This window comes from Hippocampus guttulatus, chromosome 5, assembly GCF_054856545.1.
Source record: "Hippocampus guttulatus isolate MCC_2025c chromosome 5, RoL_Hgut_1.0, whole genome shotgun sequence".
Classification (NCBI taxonomy): Eukaryota; Metazoa; Chordata; class Actinopteri; order Syngnathiformes; family Syngnathidae; genus Hippocampus; species Hippocampus guttulatus.
The window spans coordinates 19,016,212-19,042,344 of record NC_141265.1 but is presented as its reverse complement, the minus strand read 5'-3'; the positions used below and the strand labels follow the sequence as shown (position 1 = coordinate 19,042,344).

General features: G+C 43.0%; 3 protein-coding genes across 6 annotated transcripts in view; 1 reads left to right on the top strand and 2 right to left on the bottom strand.

Annotated features, from left to right (window-relative positions):
* pebp4 (phosphatidylethanolamine binding protein 4) overlaps positions 1-3,990 on the bottom strand; it is a 48,909-nt gene extending 44,919 nt beyond the window's left edge. For both annotated transcript variants that reach the window (XM_086111038.1, XM_086111039.1), the window contains exons 1-3: positions 3,871-3,990; positions 3,264-3,367; positions 1,576-1,702 (exon numbers count right to left, since the gene is read on the bottom strand). In XM_086111038.1, the coding sequence (XP_085967164.1) occupies positions 1,576-1,702; positions 3,264-3,367; positions 3,871-3,897 (258 nt within the window). In that variant the 5' untranslated portion in view covers positions 3,898-3,990. The remainder of the gene's footprint in view (positions 1-1,575; positions 1,703-3,263; positions 3,368-3,870) is intronic.
* Positions 3,991-4,434: 444 nt separating this feature from the next.
* On the bottom strand, positions 4,435-13,716 carry rhobtb2a (Rho related BTB domain containing 2a). Of its 2 annotated transcripts, XM_086112094.1 has the most exons (11): positions 13,419-13,716; positions 11,646-11,847; positions 11,427-11,530; positions 11,164-11,349; positions 9,770-10,710; positions 9,321-9,439; positions 8,838-8,988; positions 8,665-8,753; positions 8,390-8,495; positions 7,710-7,922; positions 4,435-7,567 (listed from the first exon to the last, which is right to left on the bottom strand). In XM_086112094.1, exons 1-10 carry the CDS (start codon positions 13,478-13,480, stop codon positions 7,717-7,719), a joined length of 2,166 nt encoding a protein of 721 aa, XP_085968220.1. In that variant the 5' UTR covers positions 13,481-13,716; the 3' UTR covers positions 4,435-7,567; positions 7,710-7,716. The 2 variants fall into 2 exon arrangements, with proteins under 2 accessions (XP_085968220.1, XP_085968219.1); XM_086112093.1 differs by having other exon boundaries at positions 4,436-7,922.
* A 2,918-nt stretch (positions 13,717-16,634) lies between these two features.
* Positions 16,635-20,980, top strand: ido1 (indoleamine 2,3-dioxygenase 1). Of its 2 annotated transcripts, none has more exons than XM_086112260.1 (10): positions 16,635-16,805; positions 17,265-17,360; positions 17,428-17,547; positions 18,484-18,602; positions 18,705-18,719; positions 18,807-18,906; positions 19,312-19,429; positions 19,522-19,573; positions 19,871-20,019; positions 20,095-20,980. In XM_086112260.1, exons 1-10 carry the CDS (start codon positions 16,716-16,718, stop codon positions 20,490-20,492), a joined length of 1,257 nt encoding a protein of 418 aa, XP_085968386.1. In that variant the 5' UTR covers positions 16,635-16,715; the 3' UTR covers positions 20,493-20,980. The 2 variants fall into 2 exon arrangements, with proteins under 2 accessions (XP_085968386.1, XP_085968387.1); XM_086112261.1 differs by having other exon boundaries at positions 16,643-16,805; positions 17,269-17,360.
* Positions 20,981-26,133: the final 5,153 nt, after the last annotated feature.

Here is a 26,133-nt window from a genome sequence, read left to right as displayed (position 1 = left end):
GGCATGCCTCCCTTCTCAGCAATGAAGTGGGTGTCACAGTGGGTGGATTTGAGCCGAAGCAGCCACTATTCTGTACGGCTGCCACAGGTTTGCAAGGCTGAGTGGCGGAGAATAGCAGTGGCACACTGACAGAAAGCGTGGTGAACTGGCACACCAACAACACGAGCGACAATCGCAGCCCCCTTCAACGGTGCCAATTTGCTTGAGTGTCAGGGAAACGGGGGAATTACATTTCAAAGCGAAGAAAGTTTGTATTGATTTCTTTTTACGTGTAATGGTTTTTGCTGTCTGGTCACAACAGTGAATGAGTCCAGACAGTATTATAGGATCATAGATCAAATGGGGTTTGGGCAATAGATCCTGTTCAAACCGGACTGCTTAGCTTTTGAATCCACAGACGAGATATTACATCCAGCTGGATTTCAATTACATTTTTTTTTAACGTCAACATCAATAGGGCGCTTGAGCGCTCTCAACACAAAACTACGATGGGAAAATTACTCTTGCGCTAATCGTCAAGAGTACAGCTAGAATTCAACGATTTTAGTCAAGTGGAACATTTCAGGGACCCAGAAAAAGTTGACAGGGTGCAGTTATCATCCGACTTCTCTCCATTTTTCCATAGTCCTTGGATTGTGTGCGAGCTAGAAACTCTGCCAGCTGACTTTGAGCGAGGGGCCAGTTACATAGACCCGGGACTGGGTGCCAGCCAATCGCATATTGACAAAAAACCTTTCGCGCCTATGGGCGATTTAGAGTTTTCATTCAAATCAACAGGCATGCTTTGGAATGTGGGAGGAAGGCCGAAGCGCACAAAGAAATGAGCTGCGCTTTGAACTTGGGACATCTCGATCGTGAGGCAGCATGATGCTACTGTAGCTTTTTTTTTTATTACATTCAACACAAGCATGCATGATGTAACACTTAAAAATTACATCCACAATGAAACAGAAATTTTAAACAAATTCACAAAAACAAATTGCTTCTGCATTTTAAGAATTATTTGCCATAATAACTGGGCTTTAAACTCAGATCTTGCTCATGCATTGTTCTTTTTTTTTTTTAAATAAGTATGTGTGCTAATTAAATTGTTCAAATAACAGTAGATATCTTCATAGGATGCAAAATTCTGCCTACAAAATAAAGTTACTGAAAAATCACAATATGGTCTATTTGTCCGTTGCCACTATGGCGCTAACAATGAAGTGGTAGCACCACCCACTGGTGCTAGATTGGTACAGAAGATAATTACATGACAACAAATATGAAACATTAGTGCACTCTGGTGTTCAAACAGGGGGATGACCATTTTGACTATTGAGATGAAATTTAAATCACTTCACATGTTTTTATATTTCACCATCTCGACCGGGAGGCAATTCCAGTCCTCAAGTTCTTCTGTTTACACTTTCAGTCGTTCACTCTTGTTAAATAATCAATATCCCTCTTGGACTTGAATTGAACGATCTGTTCTTGATCAAGATGATAGAAATTACAAGATAATCTGAGATGTGATTGTTGATGATTACTGTTATTCTCTTGGATTTGACACACACACCACGGATCATGTTTTACCTCCTGTGCATGAGGGTACCGAATAAGTGGAGCTCCCCAGATGGTGGTAAGTTTCTCTCGAAATTCCTCTGGAACAATCAGGCATCTATTAACAAGCAGCTCTGGGTACTGGACCTCAAGGTCGCCGCTTAAAGGAACAAAAAAAAAATTTTTGATTGGATAATTCAGTGATTTTCTTTTTTTTTTTTGTGGCATGATTATACGCTATGGCCTACATAAAATGATAGTCCCGTCAGTCACAATGCATCAACCCTCGTCAGCCACAACAGGTTAAAGGACACATTTTGAATCATTGTAGTTGCAGTGAGTAGGTGAACTAAAGTTTAGCCCGCTAGCCTCACAGTTCTGAGGTTTGGCGTTCGAATCGCAGTTAAGCTTTCCTGTGTAGCGCTAGCATCTGCTTTTTGTATTCCAAAAACATGGCTCGGTTTGGTAAGGTAAGGTTCATTGAAGACGAATTTTCCCAAGGTGGGAATGCTGGCTTGTCTTTATGTGCCCTGAGAGTGGCTGGAAACCAGTCCACAGTGTCGCCTGCTTCTTCGCCAAAGTCATTTGGAATGGGTTCCAGCTCACCTCGAACCAATGAGGAGTCAAATGCTACAGAAAATAGATGGATGATCTTTTTCGAATATGTTGGCTACCCTCTCTAACGGCACTGGTGTTGTACACGATACATGGATCTCAGTATGAGTCCAAGATGAAAACGTATGGTTCAGTTACATTGTAAAAAAGAATATTTCAAGTATTGAATAAACATACAGTACAAACCAAGCATGAAGGAAAGTGTATAAATATTGTCAATGTTGGTTGGCTTAACTGGATGGATGAGTTTTGTGTGATTAAAAAAAAAGTGAGATAACATTTGTGTTGGCACTTGGATGATTTTCTATGTTTTGTTTGGGGGAAAAAGGCATCGGCTTGATAAGAGGCGGTTTCACCCTATGCCTTTTTGGTTGGCATTTGTTTTCTTGTACAATTCTGTAATTCTTAACTCGACTTTATTTATAGAGCACTTTTAAAACTGCCACAACTGCATACAAACTGCTGTACATGAAGTGAAAAAAAATAAAAACAGAAATATAACAAGGACAGTTCAAAGAATAAATTAATGAATCTATATTCACCCCAAAATGAACACAGTGTTAAATTAAGATCTCCCTCCGAGTGTCATTCATGTAGGCATAGGCTGATATTAGATTCTTAAAATGGTAGGAAAAATATTGTGAATCATGGTAATAAAATGACCGCTCTGAAATGACTTTTTAAAAAAACATTTGTGTAAAGAAAACTGCAATTTTCCTCCATTGAACACAATCCATTTTATTTATTTAAAAACAATAGACTATTTGGTAATGTCAAAACTCAACAAATATGTTTTTTAGGATGATGCACATTAATCAGAGCAAAAAGGCATCCATGTTTGCGGTCTCTCATCTGGCTCCCTCCCGCTTCTGTTTGTAACTGCTCACCCCTCTCCTCTCTGCTCATCCAGGAGGAAAAAAATATTTGGTGGCATCACTCAACTCTGCAAGCACTCAGTCATATTGTGCCCTGCTTAGACGTCCCCTCAAAAATAAGAGCTCATTACCTGTGACAACCAGTATTAATGTGGAGTTTTTAAAACCACGGGAAACTATCGAACCAGTTATTGGACCATGCTAATACGGTGCTTATTTTATTGTACTTACTCGCAAAAAGAAGCATCTTCAGGGCTCAGGGTGTCGTCTGAGGCCTCCGTGAGGTGAGACCCCGACATGCAGCCACATAAGAGCAGGAAGACGGGCAACAAAGACTGCAAAATACAATAGTGTTCAGTTATATTAGACATACAGTACCGTTTAGCAATTGTGACTCGGGGACTTGAGGAAACACCTGTAGAACATTGCTGTCAACCGTTGCGTTAGTGGCTAACTTGTTTTAGTGTGCATCAGGGGCTCCCGATATGTTTATCTCATTTGTGACATAAATAGCAGCTGTTTGTCTTCGCGAGCCTGGCGCTTGACAGGAAAAATAAAACCTGCAAATTGAAACAAAATCGCATAGCTCGCTGATTATTTTCCATATCAACCTCAAAACGGGTCGGACAGACGAAGTGACAACAGTAATACGACAACTCTTAGTCGAAAAGAGTAAACCAAGATATCTTATTTAGACGGATTTACGCCCTTGTTGACAGCAGGAAACATCCCGGAAGTTCGCATCTATCGTTAACATCGCGCTTTACTCCACTTGCCAATATTGTTCACGACGCAATAAAACTTCTAATTTACTTTCATGTGCGACGTGTAATCATACCATTGCTCCGAAGTTGTTGCTTCGCATTGCAGCTGATTTCCTCGTCAGCAACAGTTTCAATTGCTAGCAAGCTTTCAAACGTCCGTTGATTGACGTTTACACCTGTCGCACCACGGCGTAACCTCCTTTTTATTTATAAAAAAGAGTCGAGCCCGCCCACCAAGTTGTTAGTGCCACCTCTCGGAAGCGCGGCTCTCTTCATCAAAAACTACGGATCTTTTATTATGATTTAATTTTCATGTTATCTTTGTCGCCATTTTAGTGTTGAGAAAGTTGCGTAGTGTTGGGTTGTTTATCACTAAAGGCGTGTAAGTCTAAAGTAACGATGATTTTATTTTTCTGCGTATTTATTTTGGGCATGTCGCATAAAAAAAAAAGAAACAAGTTACAAGTGTTTTGTGGGCTTTAAATAAAAGACTAGAGTCATACACACAAATAGAAAGTGACGCTCCGTTTTTTTTGTCGTAAATTTATTGACATATTTTCAAGAACACATGCTACAGAAGAATTCCATATCAATAAACAATACAAAGAGCTTTTTCAAAACCAAAACCACCGAATATAAGGAAGGAAAAGGTCACGTGTGGTCAATTACATTTTTTAAAAGAATGTTTAACCCCAAAGGACAGTATTGACTAAATAGATGAACCTAGACTAAAATAAACTGCATACTGTATTTCGTTTTGGCTTAATTGGGTGTAGCGTTCTTGTTTATTCATTCCCGTTTGTTTAAAAAATATATATATTTGTTTTCATGACTTAATTCCACTGAATGAGATGATATTTGTGTTGGCGCTTGGACAATTTTCTTTGTTTGTTTTGTAAAAAGGGCATAGGCTTGAGAAACTGTCGCAGCACCCTCTTCTTTTTCACTTGCCTTTGTTTTCATTTCTCAACTCAGCTTCATTTTTAGAGAAATTTAAAAACAACCATATCTGCATCCAAAATGTTGTGCATAAAGTAAAAATCAGACATATAAAAGCAAAGAGTTAAAACCATAAATTAATAATAACACAATGAAAAGAAAGGCGGTCAAGAATCCGTGCGGACGCACTCAAACGTTTTTGGTCTTATAGAAAAAAGTTTCAAGTGTCTTGTGACCTCTATATCCAAGAATATCATCATACTGTACATACAAACTGCAACAAACACTGCATTGTTTTATGTAGTAAATTTATTTACATATTTTCAAGAACACATGCTACAGAATTCCAGATCAATAAAACAATACAAAGAGCTATTTGAGAACCAAAACCATCCGATGACATATTAAGGAAAACGTCACCGAGGCTTGGAACACTGACAAAACATTCAAGTTCTTTATTTTTTGTTTAAAGTTTTTTTTTCTGAATTTCCAAACAAGGCCTCTTAAACTATGCAATAGTGATTGTGCAGCATATCGATATTTATATATTCCTGGTGCTGCTTAAGCTCCCTTTGGTTTGTGCTTCTCTGCAGCGGGGATATTAGCACCCAAACACAAAAAAGGGCCCTAGAATGAATTTGATTATCTTGTTTTTTTTTATTTTACCTGAAGGTGTCTACATGTCTGATGATTCATGTCATTTGAATAGAACTTTTCACTACAAAGCAGTGCAAATTTGTAGATTCAAAGTCAGAAATTTCAATATGCACAGTAGAAAACCTTATTTAAATACGCAGGTCATCGTGCTTGCAGTTATTTACAATTTTGACTTCCAGTGTAATTTCCCACGGTCACGCTGTTTTTAAAAATTTTTTCTTGAATAATTCAGGCGTCAATGGAACAAACTAATTTTATATCACTGCTTTCATTAGATGCTGCAAACATTTGTTTTTACTTCACTTTATCTTGGCCAGAATATGAAATTTGCTTTGTGTTGTGAGCATTACAGAAGATATGCCGAGTTCAAACTAAAGCACTCAAACTGCACACCACTTGCTTGACATCCACATTCTGAAATATGAACACTGATACCAACAAAGTAACACTACTTTACATTCAATACCATACACGGACACTGTACTGTACATTAAGGCATGAGGTGTCGTTGATGCAAAACATCAGCAGAAGGTTCTCTAAAAGCAAAACGCAGAGGCATTCAATGCATGTTTATGAATGAAAACACACCACTGGGAAAGAAAATATCAATTCCTCTTACTTTTGTATTCTGCTAATTAACTATTCCTTAACAATGTCGAGTCTCCGTTGAATTTCACATGCAGTATTGTTGCTGTTCAATGAAAAGCACGTGAAAGATTTTTTAGGAGCATTTTTTTCCCTTTTTTTGAAACAAAATATTTTTGTTGCTTTGAGAGAGGAGATAAATTCTTTTTAATGTACAACAGTGGTGGGGAACCTTTTTCCATTTTTTTTTCTTATGGAGTACGGCACAAGCAGGAAATCGGTTTACACATTCGTTTGATTCATATCCCTTTCCGGTTTTCAGATCTTGTTGCGACTCCAAATATTTCATCATAAAAATAAAATCAAAATGTGTTTTATTGATTCTATTGAATAACCCTTCATAGTAATGTGTCCCTGTTGCAATATAAGTCCAATTTAAACATCTCTACTTTATAATTACAGTATACACTACAGTATATCATATCGATGTGACCGGAGGCCAGCGAAATGATTCATTGGGTCATTTTTCCTCAACGGTAAGTAGCTGCACATAAACGATTAGTCACATCCATATTCTGTAACGTATTAATGCTGTCCCGCTCACTGCCCGCAGTGCACAACAATAAGGAAACTGCGCATTACATCAACGCGCTTAACCTAACATTCAATGTACAATTTATAATCCTTCCCTTGTTCACTAAACATCATGTTTGCAAACCAATGTAATGCCGCAGTCGAGCCTACAATCACACACAACACAAAACATGTCAAACATCCACTGTAGTGCAAAGTGTGAGAAATGACCAAAAATGAGCAATACATCTTTGTTTGGGAATAAATCGGTTCATATCCCACTGGAATCTTTCCTTCCCCGTAAGTGGCAGCTTTCAATGACACCATACTTCCTGTCTTGTAATGTTCAAAGAGAGGGTTCTCGTGTGTGATGAAGAGTCCAGAAAAGGCGAGCTAGCCAGGTATTAACGATCAACTAATCGGATAAATCATTATTTTTCACCATCCCTTGTGATAAGTGATGTGATTTGATCTTTTGTGTGTGTGTGTGTGTGTGTGTCTGAAATTTGAAAGAAAAGATCATCTCTTGTGTCTCAGGACAATGAATGCATTCATGTAAACGACAGCCCTTGCGAGGACACAGACAAGATCACGACACATCATAATAAATACTCAGCATTATCCAGACTCACTTTTAGCTCTGCGAGGTGAATACAAACATTCAAGGAAACGAACACACGTGCCGACAGTGTCACATTTAGACACCAAACTTGTTTACATGGCGGACAAGCGACAGTCCCGTTGTTGATGACAGACTGTACTCATTGTGTGGTAGATTGTATAAACACTTAAGGGCAAAGTGCTTTATCTCTGAGACTCGGGTTGTGTGTTGATTTGCTGGTTGTTGCAGCTAATAAGCAGCACTTGGTTGACAGTTCAGGTTGGATGAAGGTCATTATCGTACAGCTGAATACTTCTTTTACTGTGTTTATTCTCTTTTGAAATCTGGGTCATTTGCAAGAAGAGTTTTTTTTTTTTGGGTGATTGACACTTCAGTCCTGTGGGCACCAAGAAATCCTTTCAATAGATGAAGAAAAAGGACACGTTAAGCCGATATTGGAAAGGTGAATATTGGAACGCAAACAAACACGAGGAAAAACCTGTGCGGCCGCAGTCGATAATTAGTTGTTCGTCTTCACATGGGCATACATAGTCTTACCACTTGCTCAGATGACAGCGGATGAACCAGAAGAAGAAGAGTTTGAGTTGGGGGATGAAGGAAGGTTCCAGAAAAGCCACTTGCGTTTACACTGGCGCCTCTGGTAAAGGTAGTCCTCCTTGTCGCGCTCCTTCCGAGCTCTTTGGTAGTGGTCGTCCTCTTTCAGGAACCACACTGGTGGCCAGCGATGTTTCTCGAAGTAATCTTGGTTATCTGCATTGGAAATGGAAAATGACTGCATGATTGGATGTCGTCATTCCCCATAATCAGATAGGAGCCAATCCTCTTTTCCCAAAGTCAGTTGGAATAGGACCAGGAATACCCACGATCTGAATCCGAACAATTGGTTGGATGGATGGATTTGGCTTGATGGAGGAAGGCTGGTGCGAATATCAGTCATCTTTACCATTCACCAATCAAATGCTCGGTGATAGTGAATGGCACACAATATGGACCGCAAGACTACCAATGGGCCTTCAGAAGTATATATATATATATTCAGTCTTATAATCTGCAAGGGTTAATTAATATGAACGGTCTCTTTATACAAACAGACAAATTAGAACAACTCCTAAAAAGAGGTGGAAAATGGTGGAAAAAAAATACAAGAAAAAAAGACAATGATGAATATTCGAATCTGTGAGTATGCAGAGTATGCAACTGTTTCGGTTGCCGGTTACCTGCAGACTTAGCCTTCATGTCTCGGGGGAACTTGCGGCAAACGCTGTTGTAGTTGGTGCAGATGTGGTGAAGACACCAGCCAGTCAGCTGCTGGGCACCGTGGAACTAGCACAACATAAACAGATCAATTACTGTGTGGTTTTTTTTTAATTCACATGCAGCCGTCTTCATAACTAGCATGCAGTACAGATATGGTCAGCTGGCCAACACAGCAATGCCTCCTTCCGCAAGACATGACTTCCTCTAGTTTATGAAGATCGCAGTGTCACAATACCTGGGCCATGTCCAGATACACCAAAACCTCGCCATCAATGTCGGCTCCCATCATCGCTGCCTCTGTCAGCACCGTTACTGTGTAGAGTTCTGCGAGGAATGTTAAATCCAGTCATTTAAGCTTTTCATTAACTAGTCTGGCAAAAAACTGCGTTGCATATGTAAATGTATGACCTGTAAGTGCAACCAAGTGGGGGAGGCAGAGACGATTGGCAAGAACAATGAGCTCCATGGCATCCAGGTCCGTGCGAGAACAGAAGCGGCCCGTGTAAAGATACTCCAGCACAGCCCTCATACAGCTGCGAGTGGTGTTGGGAAACAGCACCTTGGAGACCCATGAGGAAGACAATCAGAGGTTTTTCAACCTCACATATAAAGCGATACACATAAATCCTTCCCTTTTCGACCAAGCTGAAAACTGAAGCACAGAAGCCAGAGTAATTCGATGACCACACATTTGCAAGCCTCTGATTAAATGACATTGTCCGCATCGAGCACACGGCCGAGCGGCGAAATTTTCTCCAGTGGTGTGCCCTACTTGATTCGCCAGTAATTACAATCGCATCAGGGTCTTGAAACAGTAAAATCCAGGAGTAGAATTGGTGATAATTGGCAGAAAGAAGTGCAGTCCCATTTCAGAGCACACTGCCATCTTACCTCTTTTGTGCAACTCTCCACAAAAGGTCCACCAAACATCGCTGCCATCCAGTCACAACTTGAGATGAGCAGAGGCTTGTGGGCCATGATGGTTCCATCGTCTAACTTGAAAATTAAATCTGCACGACAAAAATGACAGGCCAATTTGTTCTTTGAACTCAGGTCACGAAACGCAAACTCGGTAACGCCAGCAACTGCCTTATCTTGCCAAAGCGCAATTTGGCTGGACTGTTTTCTCGGACATAATGTAATGACTGTGCTATTGACCATGTGCATGTCTGCTAAATTCGGACACAACCAGATTACGACAGCCAACCTCGTATGATCATATTTTCACTTTCCAGGTACTTTAATGTTGGAGACAATATGATCAGAATGGGGAGGGGGCGACGTGTTTTTGTGTTGATTTGCCTCGCGTCGGCAAGATAGTAAAACAGGTTTGTATCTACCAGAGAAGGTTCCTTTAGCCAAGCACTCTTTGACCCGGTTTGTTCGGCGTACATGGAAGGCTTTGGTGATTTCTTGGTTCATGAAGGCTTCATTGTTGAGTATGTTTGCCACCATCATGCGCAGATCGAACACCTCCAGCAACTCAGCGATGTGCGCAATGTGCATGAGCTCCTTCTCGTTCTCGTCCAGCTGCCCCGTGTACAGGTAGCGAAGCACTGCTCGAAAGGGTCCCGGCTGCATGGACTGGTCCATGTGTACTACGGTCATGGGCCTGGGGCTGTACGTGACGGGGTCGTCCACGAGCTCCTCCTGAATGCTGACGAACGCTCGGCTCCACGAGGAAAGCAAGCGTCCCCGACGGCCTCCCTCTGAGTCTTTCAGAGTTCCGTCACTGGTGCAGGCTCGCAGGTTGGCCCTGTCTCCTTCGTCGCTGCTCTCGCACACGTCGAAGCTGGCGGCGCGCATCAGCAGCTCTCGGCCCGAGAGGGGACCGCGAGAGGGACGTTCGCTCTCCTCGTTTTGCGTTTCCATAATGAAGAGGTCATAGAACTTTGAGGAGGATGTCGCTAAGTATATCTTGTGCGCAAAGATCTTTTGGCGCTCCTGCAGCACCAGGATGACATCAGCACAGTGGGGGTCCTCCAGAAGACCGACCGGGTGCTCTTCTGTGGTCGTCGGTGGCGGCGGCACAGTGATGATAGGCGGCGGGGGTTTCGGCGGCAGGAATGGCGCCTGCAGAAGCGGCCGCTGCACATTTCGGAGATGAGACTTCCAAAACTGGAGGTGGCGGCGGGAGATGAGCGCAGCTCGGATGGCGTTGTCAAAAACGTCCTTGACTCCAAACTGAGCAACAACACTGGTTTCGTAATACGGCACTCCCAACTCTTTCGCCACCTCCCGGCCTCTCTCTGGGGGCAGTATCTCATTGGATTTAATGGGTCTGAAAAGCATAAATAACAAGTCAACTCGGACTCTGCCAGATAACAGTCCGTGATCATTTTTATCTAATTTTTGACACGACACAAAAATCACGATAGGATTTATGAGTGCATCGCAATACATCCATTAACTCATTCACTCCCAAAGACGTTATTAAACGACTTGGTCCAGAATTGGCTGGTACTGAATGAGTTAATAATCGTACAGTTCAATACATCACATATATTCAAATCTTTGCGGCAAACAATCAGATCAATAGCATTCAGGAAGTTGGCAGTCATTGAGCTGTAAGGTAAAGATGACATCAGAGCAATCTGAGTGAGTGCATCAATTGCTTTTGGGTAATGGCGTGACCTCATTGCTTTAATGTCCATGATTAGCCGTCAACAATTGCCCATCCGTCGACATAATCATTATTCCAAGTCTTACATGTTGTTCTACGGATACCTCATACCTTGCCAAAGGCCTCCGCGCCCTGTTCACTGCTTCCAGGTCTGCGTAGCGTAGGTCCAGCTGACAGCCCACCAAGATGACGGGCGCACGGGGGCAGAAGTGTTTAATCTCGGGGTACCACATGGTCTTCACGTGATACAGGGAGTTCGGGTTGGCGATGGAAAAGCACAGTACCACCACATCGGACCTGAATGCAAGAAAACGCTTGAATAAAAACAGAGCAAACCTTTGTGAATTGCTCAGACAAATTTCCTTCATCCTCACCTGCCGTATGCAAATCGTCTGTCCTTGTGGTGGTCTCCGAAAGTATCCCAGAGACGGAGGGAAACGCTGACATCATCTACGACATCTCTGGAGCGCTCCAAAACCTTGAAAAAGATCAACTGTGTCATCGAGTCATACATTTCCCAATCAAGAGTGAGTAACCACAAAGGTTTATTTTATTCAAATAGTCAAAATGATGTTATGGGTAGGCATCCTCACCTCCTGGCAGACTCTGTATTGGTCTATAGCCCAGACTGTGGGCACATGTGTCGCCAGTAACTGGTATTGAGTGAGTGTGGCGTTGCAGGCCCTGGCACAGATAAGGCGGGTCTTTCCCACCGCATTGTCTCCGACCACCACACACTTGATGGTTTCAACGTTCGGCCTCTCATAGTCCATATCAGAATCTGTCAAATGCGACCTGTCGGAACAAAGGCCAAAGCATATTGTCGCATCAGCGCACGAGGAATCCTTGGATCGAAGTGGATAGGAGACATTGTGCCTCCGCTTGCGCACTCTGCACACAGAGCGAGCGGTGAATGGTTTCGTGACTTCCCATTCACAAGTCCTTTGTCATGATGTCACAATTTAGTATTTAAAGGGGGCAAGCGAGACAAAAATAGAAAGCGCTCGTTTACATTTTGCAACGCAGTTGTCGACAAATCCTCAGATGCATAAATCTCAGACTCTACATTTTGTGATTGGGTTTATTCAGAATCAGATTTTTGTGTTTGCTTTATTTTGTTTGCTCTCATGTGTTCTTGGTTTTGTTTGTGTGTGTTTGTGTGTGTGTGTGTGTGTGCGTGTGTGTAATGAACTGTAGGTTAACAATATGATATCAGTCAGAGCCATTCTATGTCACAGTGTCCTCAGTTTTTAGTTCTATGGCCATCATGACCATGTTTTTTTTAATGTGTCTAAAAAGTAGACAGTATAGATAAAAAATATATACCAAGATAAGTCATTTCAAAACTTTTACCACCATGAAATGTGAGCTGTAACCTGAACAGCCATTTTTTTAAAAACTGCTATAATGTGGTTGCACACTGTGTAAAATATGTAACAAGCAAACTCCACACACAAAGGCCCTTACCCATCTTCAGAACTGTGAGCCGGATGCATTAACTGCTCATCTACTATGTCGCCTGGGGGGGAACATCCTGTATAAACTGATTATTTGTGCATCTGGAAAATGGTGACTGTCGGGCCAGGGGTGGTTTCCAAGGTAACTGTAGCCTCTCGTTTTATGTCACAGCTTCTATCTGGTGCTGCTAAATGGAGATTGTGGCTAGGCTACAATAGAAAGCGAGTGTAACTCATGTTTGTGAGGACAGCATACAGACAGTCCTTGTTCTGATGAAAGAACCAGAGTGAGGGCGGTTTAGGTTAGTCATTGTCAATGGTGCTATTTTTGTCTGAATTAGATCCGTTGGGACTCTTCTGTTCAGTTCATGACAGTATTCCTCCATTTCAACACATTCAAAACACAGATAGCGTCTCTGTTTACAATTTATTCCTCATTGTTGATGTTTTTCCCCCCACAGGGATTAAAGCATCTTCAGCCATTCATAAAAAAAACAGTCTTCATTGAAATCTTGACTTCACTGAAGGTGCCATCCATTATAAAATAGTTCCTACTGTGAACGTGCCCTGGGCCTCTATTACGACTCAATCCAAACTATATTTTTCAATATTTTGCCCTATAGAAATCGGCAGTACGGACGGATGAACTCCGTGCTGATTCAATGATAATGCAGAATATTGTGGGGAGTTTACGATGCACGTCAAAGACGACCACAATGCCATTTCCACGCAACCGAGGCTTTGCGAGGCTGTGCTGCATTACGCGTTATGTAACCCACGCCATGCACTCTTTGCCATGTTTATCTCGTACCACCGCAAGACAATCAAAACAACAACGTTCAGGGGGTAAAAAAAAATAATAATAATAAACACACGCACGCCCTCCGCCTCTTCCTTCTTCCTGCTTACCGTAAGGCGAGGAAGTGCCGCATGGGGTTGGTCGAGGGACGAGACACAAAGCACGACTCCATCGGATGCGGCTTTGCACCTGGCGACAACCCCTGTTTAACCTCATCTTCGTGGGCGAAGTGGCCAAGGCTTCAAAAACAGTCTAGTTCGGCTGGATCTCATGTAATGACACAAAATAATTCCAACTGCCGAGGACGCCGAGCTCACTCACTCACTCCTCGATCACACCTTCCGGTACCGCACGGAGCTGCAACCGTGACCGTCATGTGGACGGGTCCACCTCCACGCACTCGGCCTCCGTGGCTAATAATAGGCAGGAGAAAGAGGGGGGAGCTACACCCGTCCAATACTAAACAGTGATCCACTTTCAAGTGTCATCAATCTCATTCCACGGATCCTCGGTGGCCTAGAAAGAGCAGAGCAGCACATGTTCTTTAATCTGTCTCTGCGGGGTGCTTTGGAAATCACATGCCAGCTCATTGTGACATAATGTTCTTGGCTAACACTAAGCTCAACAAACACACTACTGCGATGGTTCATAAACTATTTATGCCAGGTAGCCTACCAGCTAATATATGAATAATAATAATAATAATAACAATAATGATCCATCCATCCGCTTAATCCTCACTAGGGTCGCGGGGGTGCTGGAGCCCATCCCAGCCGTCTTCGGGCAGTAGGCGGGGGACACCCTGAACCGGTTGCCAGCCAATCGCAGGGCACACAGAGACGAACAACCATGCGCACTCACACCTAGGGACAATTTAGCATGTCCAATCAGCCTGCCATTCATGTTTTTGGATCGTGGGAGGAAACCGGAGTACCCGGAGAAAACCCACGCAGGCCCGGGGAGAACATGCAAACTCCACACAGGGAGGCCGGAGCTGGAATTGAACCCGGTACCTCTGCATTGTGAGGTCGACGCACTAACCACTGGACTACCGGGCTGCCCCAATAATAACAATAATAATAATAATAATGATAATAATAATAATAGTGGGAGGTGAATGAATGAATGAAAATAATAATAAAATACAACATTTATTACCACCATTGGACCTAATATATAAAAACTGTAATAACTGGCCCAAGTGTTCGAATATGGGATTTTATTCCAAAATTCCACTCGAACATAACGGACAATTTTAACAAGGGAGTTTGCAGTTGGAAAACGGCTTCTGAGATTTGAACATAGCCTCATTTCCCAGACCTCTCTCTCAGCTCAACCCGATCGATGATCAAAGCACATTCTCAAACACGACCTATTTATAACGGCATTTGATTATGAAAGGCGTAGACGTGACGGATAGTCAAAGAGAAGACTGCCCTTCTTGAAACAAATTGTATGTATAACGGTCTACAAGGTGTCGTCCGTGTATTCAAGTCTCGCCAACAAAAAAAGTAGCAAGTACTGTAAATAGGCCATTCGTGGTAGATTTACATTGACATTGTCATCGCAAGATCCTTCGTGCTATGTTCAAGTGCTGCTGTACATAAAACGACTACTACGTTAAACAGGATACAGAACAATAAAAGCTTCTCTTTTCGTTGTAAAATAGAAAATACTGTACTTTTTTGTGGAAAGCCGTTTCAGAATTACTGCTGCAATGTTGAGGCTGTGCCACCAGGTGATGCTGACACTTTAGTTATCGTCAAACCGCCGCTGCTGTGTTCCATTCACGTCCGGCAAAGCAAATGCTTGAAAAACTGCCTTCGATATTACACACAAGAAGCACCAATATCAAAGGATATTACTCGATATAACTGATAGCTACAGAGTAAATTAAACTAAAACTAAACTAAAAAAAAAATCCTTCTCGAGTATACGGGTATAGTACGCAAACAGAATAGCAAAGTTTTTTTACTGCCTCGAAGCAGACCGCCAATCAGAATAAATTATCCAAGAGCCCCGCACGAGCGATTAATATAATCCAAAATCGAGTTGTAATCCATGCAAACTACAACTCCGGTAACGATCATTTTTGAACTAGAGGTGTGCTGTCCTAAATGATCCTTGCAATGCATCCAATCCCAGCTTTGATTTGAGCATCATTATCTTTGATAGAGCTCTAATTATACATCCATGATCTGATCCCAAAAATATCAACAGGGTGAATAAACAGATTAACCCTTTCACCCACCCGTGACCCTTTTAACGTGATAAGGTGTCTACTGTAGTCACCGCTGTCCTGAAAGGGTTAATAATTTTTGTCATGTTCTATATTTCTGCCTGCTGGTTACGATATTTTCCTTTGTCCAAAGTCTCGTCTGGTAAATCGGGTCGCGGAGTCTCCTCTGCCTTTTTTTTGCAATCGGCCTTGTTTGGTATAGGTGCAGCTTCGGTGGAAGGAAGGTGCCGGAGTATTGCCTATCTTGCTGCTTGAGTTGCTGCCTTAAATTTTGTTTGACTTCACTTTTGACCTGTTGGATTTTTGTTTGGTAATTCCTGTACCTTCCACCCACAGTTGCGCTTTCCCACCTCTTTGTTTGTCATTTGTGACCTAAGTTTTTAGTTGTTTGGTTTTTGTTTTTGCTATTTTTCTTTTTTGTAACCCAGACCGTTGTGCTTCACAATCACGCGTTGTCTAGATTAAAGAACGGGGGTAATTGTTCAATAATTGATTTTCTGCGCAGAGATCCGTTCCTCGCCTGCTAGACAACCAGAACAAAACATTCCGGCTACTGGATCACATGGACGCTGAGCAATTGCATCAGACATTTTTTGGGGGCTAAATAAAAACCAGAGTAACTGACGTACATATGGAAACGAGCTATGAGAGTGCCGTTGGAAGGGAGCTCTGTTGTAAACTGAGGATCCCCGTATACCGCATATGTATTTGTTTCAAGGGACACACATGAAATTAAAGAGGAAAAAAAAAATAGAACTAACTTCATGTTGAGGAAGAAGGATTTGGGAAATAATGGCGTAAGAAGTACAATACCTGTACAAATAAATCACAGATGACATAAGGTTGGGCAGAAGTGAAAGCAGGATAATTCAGTACAAGTTGGCACAACTAATGCGGTTCGATGTGGCACTCTATCTCTCGCTGCAGATGGCTGCGGACAAAGCCCCTATCCCCGCTCCCCCCATTTTTAAAAAAAATGAAGCATGTGCACTGATTTTCCACTCTTCGTGCCGTTGTGTAACGAGAGGTTCTCTTTTACTTTTGCCGTTGCGTAATTATTGACGATCGGGGTTTGACGCTGATGTGAACTCTGTGCTGGAGTCCATACAGGCAGCGGTCTTGTGAGGCATTCGGAGTGCTGCAGAACTCTTGCCGTCTTAGTTTGTCAATGGCTGCTTACAATGACTCCACAGCTCCTTTCTCTCTGGACGTGTACCATTTCTCTGAGGACCTGGGCTTCATTTTACCAGAGCCTCTGGTAGGTTTAAATGCCTGTGGTGTTTTCCCCCACTTTGACATGCTGTATCGAGTGAAAGTAGCCATTAAGAAGTTGCAGATTGGAAGTAAACGGCGTCTGGTAGATGTCAAATGATATCCAAGTGAAAAAAAAGACATTTAGGATACATTTCCTGTTAGATAAGACTCTAAATTGCTCACATAGCAGCTAGACAACTGAATTCATAGCTAGTGATATTGATTTAGACAAACTGACTGGGAGAAGCCGAATTCTGGCATCATTGCTGTTTGCTTTGTCTTGAACTTTATTTCAAAAGGCTGCGTCTGTTCAAAAGAAGAAAAAAAATCACTCTTGCATTAACCTTTTTCTATACAGCACATGTCAGGTTACCCAATGGAGCAACCGAGTGTGTTCAGCCATCATCTAACCCTTATTACCGATTCTAACAAAGTGCATTTTGTTCGGCATTCGTGTCCAAAGCAAGAACTTCCACCTTACTACCAACCATGGATGGACATTGCCCAGCGAGTCCCAGAGCTTGTTGAGGCACATGAGTTGCGTTCCCAAATTAAGAAGGTGAGTGGGCTCCATGAATTGACAAAGCCAGTTTATGGAGTCATGGCTCAGTGTAGTATCTGTGCAGATGCCTCAACTGAGCATCCAGTACCTGCAGAGGCATAGGGAGCTTCGACTAGCCCACCTAGCCCTCGGTGTCATGACCATGGGATATGTTTGGCAGGAGGGTGAGAGCGACACAGTCAAGGTATCTCTCTCTTTCTTTTTTTTGGCTTTTAGACCCCTGCATGTCCCGGGCACCCCATTTTGAGAACCGATGCAACAGGATCAACTCTGCATTTGCTTTTGTTGTTGTTGTTGATGTTTTTTGCATCTTATTCCAGACTCCAGAGGGGCTTTAACAAGCGGCAACCAATATAAGTCGCCCCACCACACACAGTTGCCCCCAAAAAATGTCTTGGTCTTCAATATGTACACGAATCCCTCCCAGCTGCCCTGACAGCTCCCAGCGCTCTATCTACGCACAGCAATACACTCTCTTCTCTATGGCATAAGTGCTCATCTTAAACCAGGATACATGGCACATTTGTTTTGGTTTAGCTTTAATACCAACACACTATTATTATTTCCAGTCCTCAGTTTGCTGCAGCCGATCGTAGGTCACTGCTGATGTTGTGAAATCGGAGTTAGCTCATGTTTTTTTTTTTCTTTTGAGCTATAGAAAAAGATTCAGCTGGTCAGACAGTACCTGCCTGTATGAACGGCACTGTCACAAAACGAGGAGCCAAAGTTAACCTTGGAAATGTTCAGCGTTCCGAGGTATGACGAGAGACGTAACAGAGACTGGACGCAACTTGTGTGTAAGGAATTCCAGAAAGGCGGGACAGAGGTGTCAAGTTTGGCAACCGAGACCCATTTAAGCAATTGGCGCTTTCGTGCGTACACGCCAGAAAGACAACCGGCACCGACGTCATCCCGTATCGAATTATCTGAAGGCGGGAGGCCATGTCACGGTGTGAAAGCAGTCAATCTCGCATTTCACCGGGTTCTGGGTGTTAAAAAATAGGCCGGGAAATGGATGGGTGGATCTGTTACAGCTCAGATGTGAAAATGCCAATGAGGCTTACATGTTACGGCGACAAGAAGGCTGACACGTATTCTCTGCGCAAAATCTCCCTCCAAGATGCTGCCACGCACTCTGGCCGTTCCATACTGGGAGCTGTCCCAACGCTTAGGACTTCCTCCAATTCTCACCCATGCTGACGCGGTGCTAGCGAACTGGCGCAAGAAGGATCCAGAGGGGTGAAACCAAATAACTTCCGAGCACATCTTTCTTGCATCTTTTAAAAACTCTCATCTACCAATGTTCCATTTGTTGTTTTTTTTTGTCATTTTCCATAACAGGCCGTTAGAAATAGAGTGAGTACATTTTTAAATCCTCACATGAGCTACAGTTGCATTCGGTGGCGTGCAAAGTCAACTGAAGCTTTGATTTACTTCATGCAGGAACTTGGAGCTGTTGGTCAGCATTCCCGGTGGTGAAAATGTGCGAGGCTTCTTCATTGTCACGTTAATGGTGGAGCTCGCAGCAATTCCTGCTCTGAGGGTGAAGATGTAGTCAGTGTTTGCATTTTAAACTTAAAGTTAGAATATATGGACCAAAGTATTGGGATGTTTCATCGATGCAACGTGCAAATGGAATAGAAATAATTAGGTGGTCCCTTTCTTCGTAGCTTCCACTTTTCTGGGAAGACTTTTCCAGATTTTGGACGTGTCTGTGAGACTTCAGAAAAAAAACATTATTCGAATGATTGCAAATGTTTTCGGTCGGGGTGGTCAAGTTTTTCCACAGAATCGGAAACAGAATTGACCAGAACGTGATGAAAAGTTGTATTCATCCATCAATTCCCCATTTACGTTTCAATACTTGGGTCCATATGGTGTAGCAAAAGCAGAACTTCAAATCCAGGAGGCAACACGATTCTGATGTAGTATTGTGACCATGTTTCAGAGCATTCCTAAAGTGGTCAATGGCGTCCGATGTGGTGATACTAACGCTGTGGCCAAAGCCTTGAGAGACATCAACCAGTCTATACAGAGCATGGTGGATTGCCTCAAACAAATGCATGGTAGTTTCTTGAAGTCTAAAGCATCATCACTCCCTTAACCCCTGAACCGACGTGTTCATTTCATTGCTCTGCACTGTATTTATCTCACATAGTGCACGTGGATCCATTAGTCTTCTATGGCATCATGAGGATCTTCCTATCTGGGTATTTCGATGTCTCGCTGCATCCCGTTTGGGGTGGCAGTACGTATAAAAAGTCGACACACCCCTGTCCAAATGCCAGGATGTTGTGGTATATACAAATAAATTATGCCCAATCATTTCAACTTAATTCTTATAGAAATTCTAAGAGAGGAAGTAAAACTGATCTCAATTTAGTTTTTATTTCTTCTCTCCCGTTTTATTTTTTTTCCATTATTTTGATACCACAAAAACCTCGCATTTGAACAGGGCAGGGATGTAGTCCTTTTAATTCACTCTTTTTTGGGACATGCTACCCTAGATGGAAAGGCAACCCATGTATGCCAAAAGGTCTGGTTTATGAAGGTGTCCGGACGGAACCGATGGAGTATTCCGGAGGGAGTGCGGCACAGAGCAGCTTGTTACACTGCTTCGATGAACTTCTGGGAGTTAAACATGAGACCAAAAGTGGTAAGAGAAGCGCCTCACTTTTCTATGGAATGATTTTAGGCCCTCTTTGTGTGTGACGACAGTTTGATCACGCAGGCGCCTTTCTAACAACCATGAGGAACTACATGTTACCTGCTCACCGACAACTCATCCGGGACATCTCGTTGCAACCCTCGCTGAGGACGTTTGTGCAGCAACATGCCAGCGAGCAGCTAACCGAGGCCTTTCAGGAATGCGTCAGCCGTTTGTTGGCTTTGCGCAGCTATCACATCACCGTGGTCACTCGCTTCATCACCATCCCCGCCGCTAAAGCCCGCCAGCGACGGAACCAGAGCAGGGAGGCAGAAGCAGAGGTGATCGGCAAGGCCCCCGTTGCGCTGCAGGAACGGGGCACCGGCGGCACTGACATCATGAGCTTCTTAAAGACTGTGCGGAATCAAACAAGAGACACCCTGCTGCCCGAAACAAGCAAAGCGATGAAGCACAACAGCTGATGCGGTGTCAGCGACGTCTCATGAAATCAGCAGTAAATCACAAGTGATAACTCAGCCCGCGATTTTAGATGTCATTTAAAAGATTACTTTATGGCCACGTACTAGCTTATGCGCTTGGCGCGCTTCACGTTTTGTTGTGCCTGTCAACAAGCCTCCGCAGCGTAGCCATGAGTGATACGCATTATTTCGTCCAAACCATAATTCAAAACATTGCTGTGACGCTCATTTCAATTCACCCACTAGAACTCCTCTCATTTGAACTTGAATCCCAAAATGACATTGTCTTGTCCGGATCCGTGAAGATGGATCCCGGAAAACTTGTAACAATAGGTTATTACCAAACCCAAACTTCTTGGGAAGTCATTTATGGATTTACTTCAAATAAAGTGAAGAACGACCAAAGATGTTTGCAATTTCATTGAAACTCAAAATTATAGCTATATTTTGCCCTATGAGGTAAATAAAGTATATTCATTTCCCTTCATGCATGTTCTGTTTCACGTGTCTTATTTGGGGTCATGGGCGAACTGGAAACTCTCCTTTGCGGGAGGGGGCGCAGCCTGGACTGCTCGCCAGCCAAAAACTAGGATCAATTTACACTTTTCAATTCCCCTAACTTGTGGGCAGCCTGGTCGTCCAATGGTTAGCGCGTCGACATCACAGTGCAGAGGTGCCGGGTTCAATTTGCATGTTCTCCCCGGGCCCGGGCGGGTTTTCTGCGGGTACTCCGGTTTCCTCCCACATTCCAAAAACATGCATGGCAGGCTGCTTGAACACTCCAAATTGTCCCGAGGTGCGAGTGTGAGCGCGGATGGTTGTTCGTCTCTGTGTGCCCTGCGATTGGCTGGCAACCGGTTCAGGGTGTCCACCGCCTCCTGCCCGAAGACGGCTGGGAAAGCCTCCGGCACCCCCCGCAACCCTTGTGAGGATAAGCGGACCGGAAAATGAATGAATTGACCTAACTTGCACATTTTGGGAATGTTGGAGAAGCCCGATTTATTTATTTATTTTTGGGGGCGTATCACCCAAAAAATTACAGTACTCTAAATGCCATCAGCCCTAAAAAAAACAGTTCCGACAGTTGGGAAACGCCTCAACAGGCCACTCATTCTTGTTTTAATCACATAGCAATAACATCTCCATGCTCCTCACGTATGGCTATTTATAGACGTGCGGCGATATCAGATATCCCCACGCGAAAATGTCCCACACTAAAATATTCACACCCTCGAAACTTTCCATCTCATGAAATAATCAGCCTTTGTTACCCTCTTCATGCATCTGCACATCTTTGCAGCGGGATTATCGCGTTGAGGCACAATGCGGGGCTGAGATGCATCACTTAGCATAACGGTTACCTCAACACTGCTGTCATCCCTCAGCCCTCACAATACTTCCTGATACTGAGAGTGTGGAAAACACAAAAGGAGTGGTGGGGATGGTTTGTGCCATGAGTGGCTCACGCTGTGTAATCTTCACCTTTCCTGGCTCTTGGCCAGCCGTGTTCCATTACAACGACACCCAAGCGAGATGTGGCAATTAGACGTGGCAATTTGGCCATCCCGTGTGACTGACTTAGCGCGCCATATTGAGAAATAAAAAAAATTGCAGTTAGTTCAATGGAATAGAACACGCTTTTATGAATCCTGCCATGGCAATTCCCGTTAGGACTTCCTTGACTTAACCCACCTCTTATACCACCACTATCACATCGCAATTGCAGAGTTAAAAATCCATACTTATCTAATGACACACCAAAAGCTTAAAAAATGTAAATGAATTTCATAGTACTCACAAGAGATGCCGATTCATGAACGTATGCCCTTCGCTGCAGGTGTTTTTAACTAAACGAACAAGTTTTGCCCATGCTGAAGCACATGTAAAATGAATTCCAGCAACTCTAAAAAAACTTTTTCAAACCTAGAAATGAGTAAAACCAAAGTACCGGTAACTGTTGGAACGTATATAATATTGCGACACATTTTTACAACAAAAAAGCATCTATAAATATTTCTCTTTCTCTCTCTCACTTACACACATGCACTTAAACAACACAATGTAACTCCAAGTGTTCCCTTTATTTTTCTGACCCTCATATATATATATATATATATATATATATATATATATATATATATATATATATATAGAGAGAGAGAGAGAGAGAGAGAGAGAGAGAGAGAGAGAGAGAGAGAGAAAGAGAGAGTGAGAATCAGATTTATTGTATGTGGAACACATAAGGAATTTACTTTCCCAGTTACAACCCGTGCAGAGGAACATAAATGACCAACAGGGGGAGACAGAACAGGAAGCCTGGCTGCTCGCTGTTTAGCGCCCTAATATCTTCTATGTGAAAGGAAAATAACAGGGAAGAGGGGGTAAAAAACGAAATAGTCTAGCCATTCTCCTTGAATGGGAGCCTCATTTGAGGCTGAGAAAAAATAAAAACCTCCGCGCATGCAGCATACATTTAAAAGACAACACATCTCGAGATGCTGTGGGATGATGGAAGTGGGGGCAGGGGGGACTTCAGTCCTGTTGTGAGCCGATTTCATTTGCGTGCAGCATAACAGTGAAATGCTGATGCACCATGTTTACTTGGGTGCCGCTAATGCACTCGTAATGCTGTGCTCAGAACCAATTTATGTCCCATGAACATTTCTTGTATTCGGGGCTTTTGGTGATTTATAGACTTGGAGCATAACTTTAAAATCTATTCTACTGTTGACTGGAAGCCAGTATTTGATTCTCATGTTTATTATATAAAATGCCACGTTTGCGATACATTGAAAGCAACTGGGGATAAGGGCATAACAAATGAATTCCAGTGTTGTGAATCCTACCGAACTGTGATGAGAACAGGGTGATAGGACATGCTTTCCAACCTGAGAAACGGTCTGTAAAAATGTCCCCGAGGTCAGAGGGGTGGGAAAGGTGAGCAGAAACTGACGCAGATATGGAGAGACTCGGACGCCTGTGTTTTCACATGTCGCAGCTATCTGATTAGATCCTTCTTCCATTGCCAAAGCAAATAATCCCTTTCCTTATTGCCTGACTCGGGGAGGACTCCTTGACAACCCGACAGTAAACAAAGACCATCTCCAAGGATGTCTTCATTGTGTAGCCGGGGCTGGGCAGCCGCTAACTTTTCACCTCGCCATCACAACAGCGGCTGGTTTCAATGTAGGATATGACACACGCGCAGACGCATGTGCGTACTCGCCTCGCACACGTCAAGACGTGGAATTGTTTGCAGTCATGATAATTGTGCGAGAGCGATTACAAAACACAAGTGTCAAACGTATTATCATTTGAAAAACAGGAATATTCCTAGCTTGAGCAACTTTCCCTGGCATAACAGCCGTCAAATTGTGTTGAAAATGACTCCAACATCCTTAATCCATCAATTCAAGCAGGCATTCGTGTCTGCTTTTGGAGAGACATTTGCATATCGGTTCCTTGCTGGTTGACCACAAGATATCCTGGGGTCTTTTCAAAAATGGAATTCATGTTGGTGCTGTTTATTGCATGCCAAGCAAAACTGCCGCATTTACTCATGCTGCAAATGAGCAGCACTGGCAGCATTTCCAGAGTGATTGTATTTGGCTCGCACATCACCGGCACAGCTGGGATTTATGGGCCGTGTGTACAGTACAGAAGGTGAGTCTGGGTGTCATCGGGACATCGGCATCTTTGTCAAGAAGTGCATATCCGTGGGTCCAGGGGCGTATTTAGTCAAAGACACCTCCATATTCGTGCCCTGACAAGATTTTGATGATTTTTTATCATCAACTAAGAAGTTCTGAGCTCAACAAAAGACCCCAAAAATCTGCGATGTTGAAGTACAGAATTTAAAGACTCTCTACGCATGTTTTTTTCTGTCTTTTTTTTTTTTTTTTAGCACGAATACCTCTTTTTTTAAAAACATCTGTAAACACTGAAAATATAGCGGATCGAGTTCGTTGTTTATATTTTCGGTTTTATTTCGATATTTAAAATAATAGTTTGGCACAAAATGGCACTTTCTGTTCAACATTGGTCTGAAAACACACTGATTTGCTATTTTATCAACTCATTTATTTAAACCACCACTGCCATCTAGAGGAGTCAAAAAACAACAACAACAATTGCTACATGAGGCAAGTTTGAAGCTTCCTTTTTCCATCTCTAATTTATGGCTGAAAACTTTTTTTTAAATCCAAATATTTACTTGAATTGATAATTGTATTGTTTTGAAAACCGGTTCCCAGAACTTGCTTGCTGGCAAAGTTTATTTATTGATTCCTCTAAATGAGTGATGAAATCACAGGCATTGCAATTGACGGTTTTGGTTTGACTTTGGTAGTTTTGGTTTAAAAAAAAAAAAAAAGATGTTTTTTTCCTCCCGCTTTCTTGTCTGTGCTCCACTGGTATAAGGCTGCTTCATTTTCCTCCCAACAAGGTGACAACTATGTTTTGCTAAATTGCTACCCTCTTTCTGAATCAATCTGCACATGTGCAGTAAGAAGGTGGATTAATCCTTTGCATATGAAAGGGGAAACCATTTAAAGCGGTCGTGATGGATTGGCCGTTCACGTGTGTGTTGTAGTGACTCGCTGATGGTGTAGCGGTACACTCACCTGACTTGGGTGCGGGCAGCGTGAGATCGGTTGTTTGTCTCTAGATGACTGGCGGCCACTTCAGGGTGTTGTCCGCCTTCCGCCCAAAGTCAGCTGGGACAGGCTCCAGCAACTCCCCGCGACCCTGTTCAGGATAAGCGGTGTTGAAAAATGGATGGATGTGTTTCATATAAGCACATGAATTAAGACAAAAACAAATAATTGTTTCGAATTGAAAAACACTCTCTGAACCAAGTTTTTATGAGACGTTTGAGGGGCCCTGGAAATCTCGGTGCCCCGGGCAATTACCTGTGTTTGCCTAATGTTAAGCGCTGCCTCTGGACTGATTGTCTTTGGCCGGCATTTCACTTGGAGAGTCGGGAAATATAAGCCATATGTACAGTACAGAAGGCGACTTTGGGCGACATCTGGATTTCAGCATCGGTGTCAAGGACTGCACACCCACGGGACAGGCACATTGTCACAATTCATTCATTCACGTTTCTGATACAGTTTGTGTTCAGTCAACGTTCCGTTTCCTTCATAGAGGTGTCCAACCTGAAGGCCTTTTGTACGAATAAAAGTACATTCATTGTTCCAAGGGGGCCAAAATAATCAGCACACTGATTCTCACTCCCTCTGGATTTTTATTTTTTTGCCGTTGGAGTAAACGGAGTTGAAAAGCAGACAGGACGGTTGACCTCAGGGGTTGCAGTTCCTATGGATATAGCGTTCCCAAGAACGCTCTAATGGCTTGATCACCTCCAGGTTGGTGTGACTCATCCTTCCCCAACATTTGGACACTTTCCATTGAAGAACCTCGAGACGTGGAGCGTCTTCCACGGTAACCGCATTACAAAGACATTCTCTGTGCCAGCATTTCCTTGCACATCACTTATGTGGTCTGTTAGAGCACATTAAAGGCCTTTTTGTGTTGTCATCCTGCAGCAATTTTATCACCCCTCGCCCAAAATCTCGACTGACACTATGTGCCCACATGAAAGACGAGCGAAACCTGTCACGTTCACAGTTTGAAAGGGTTG

Coding starts and splice junctions, on each gene's coding strand:
- rhobtb2a (XM_086112094.1), bottom strand. CDS start 13,480: ATGGAGTCGTGCTTTGTGTCTCGTCCCTCGACCAACCCCATGCGGCAC. Junction 11,848..13,418: donor CGGCACTTCCTCGCCTTACG/GTAAGCAGGAAG, acceptor TTGTTCCGACAG/GTCGCATTTGACAGATTCTG. Junction 10,711..11,163: donor GCGCGGAGGCCTTTGGCAAG/GTATGAGGTATC, acceptor TATGCTTTTCAG/ACCCATTAAATCCAATGAGA.
- ido1 (XM_086112260.1), top strand. CDS start 16,716: ATGGCTGCTTACAATGACTCCACAGCTCCTTTCTCTCTGGACGTGTAC. Junction 16,806..17,264: donor TCATTTTACCAGAGCCTCTG/GTAGGTTTAAAT, acceptor TCGTGTCCAAAG/CAAGAACTTCCACCTTACTA. Junction 20,020..20,094: donor TAAACATGAGACCAAAAGTG/GTAAGAGAAGCG, acceptor TTGATCACGCAG/GCGCCTTTCTAACAACCATG.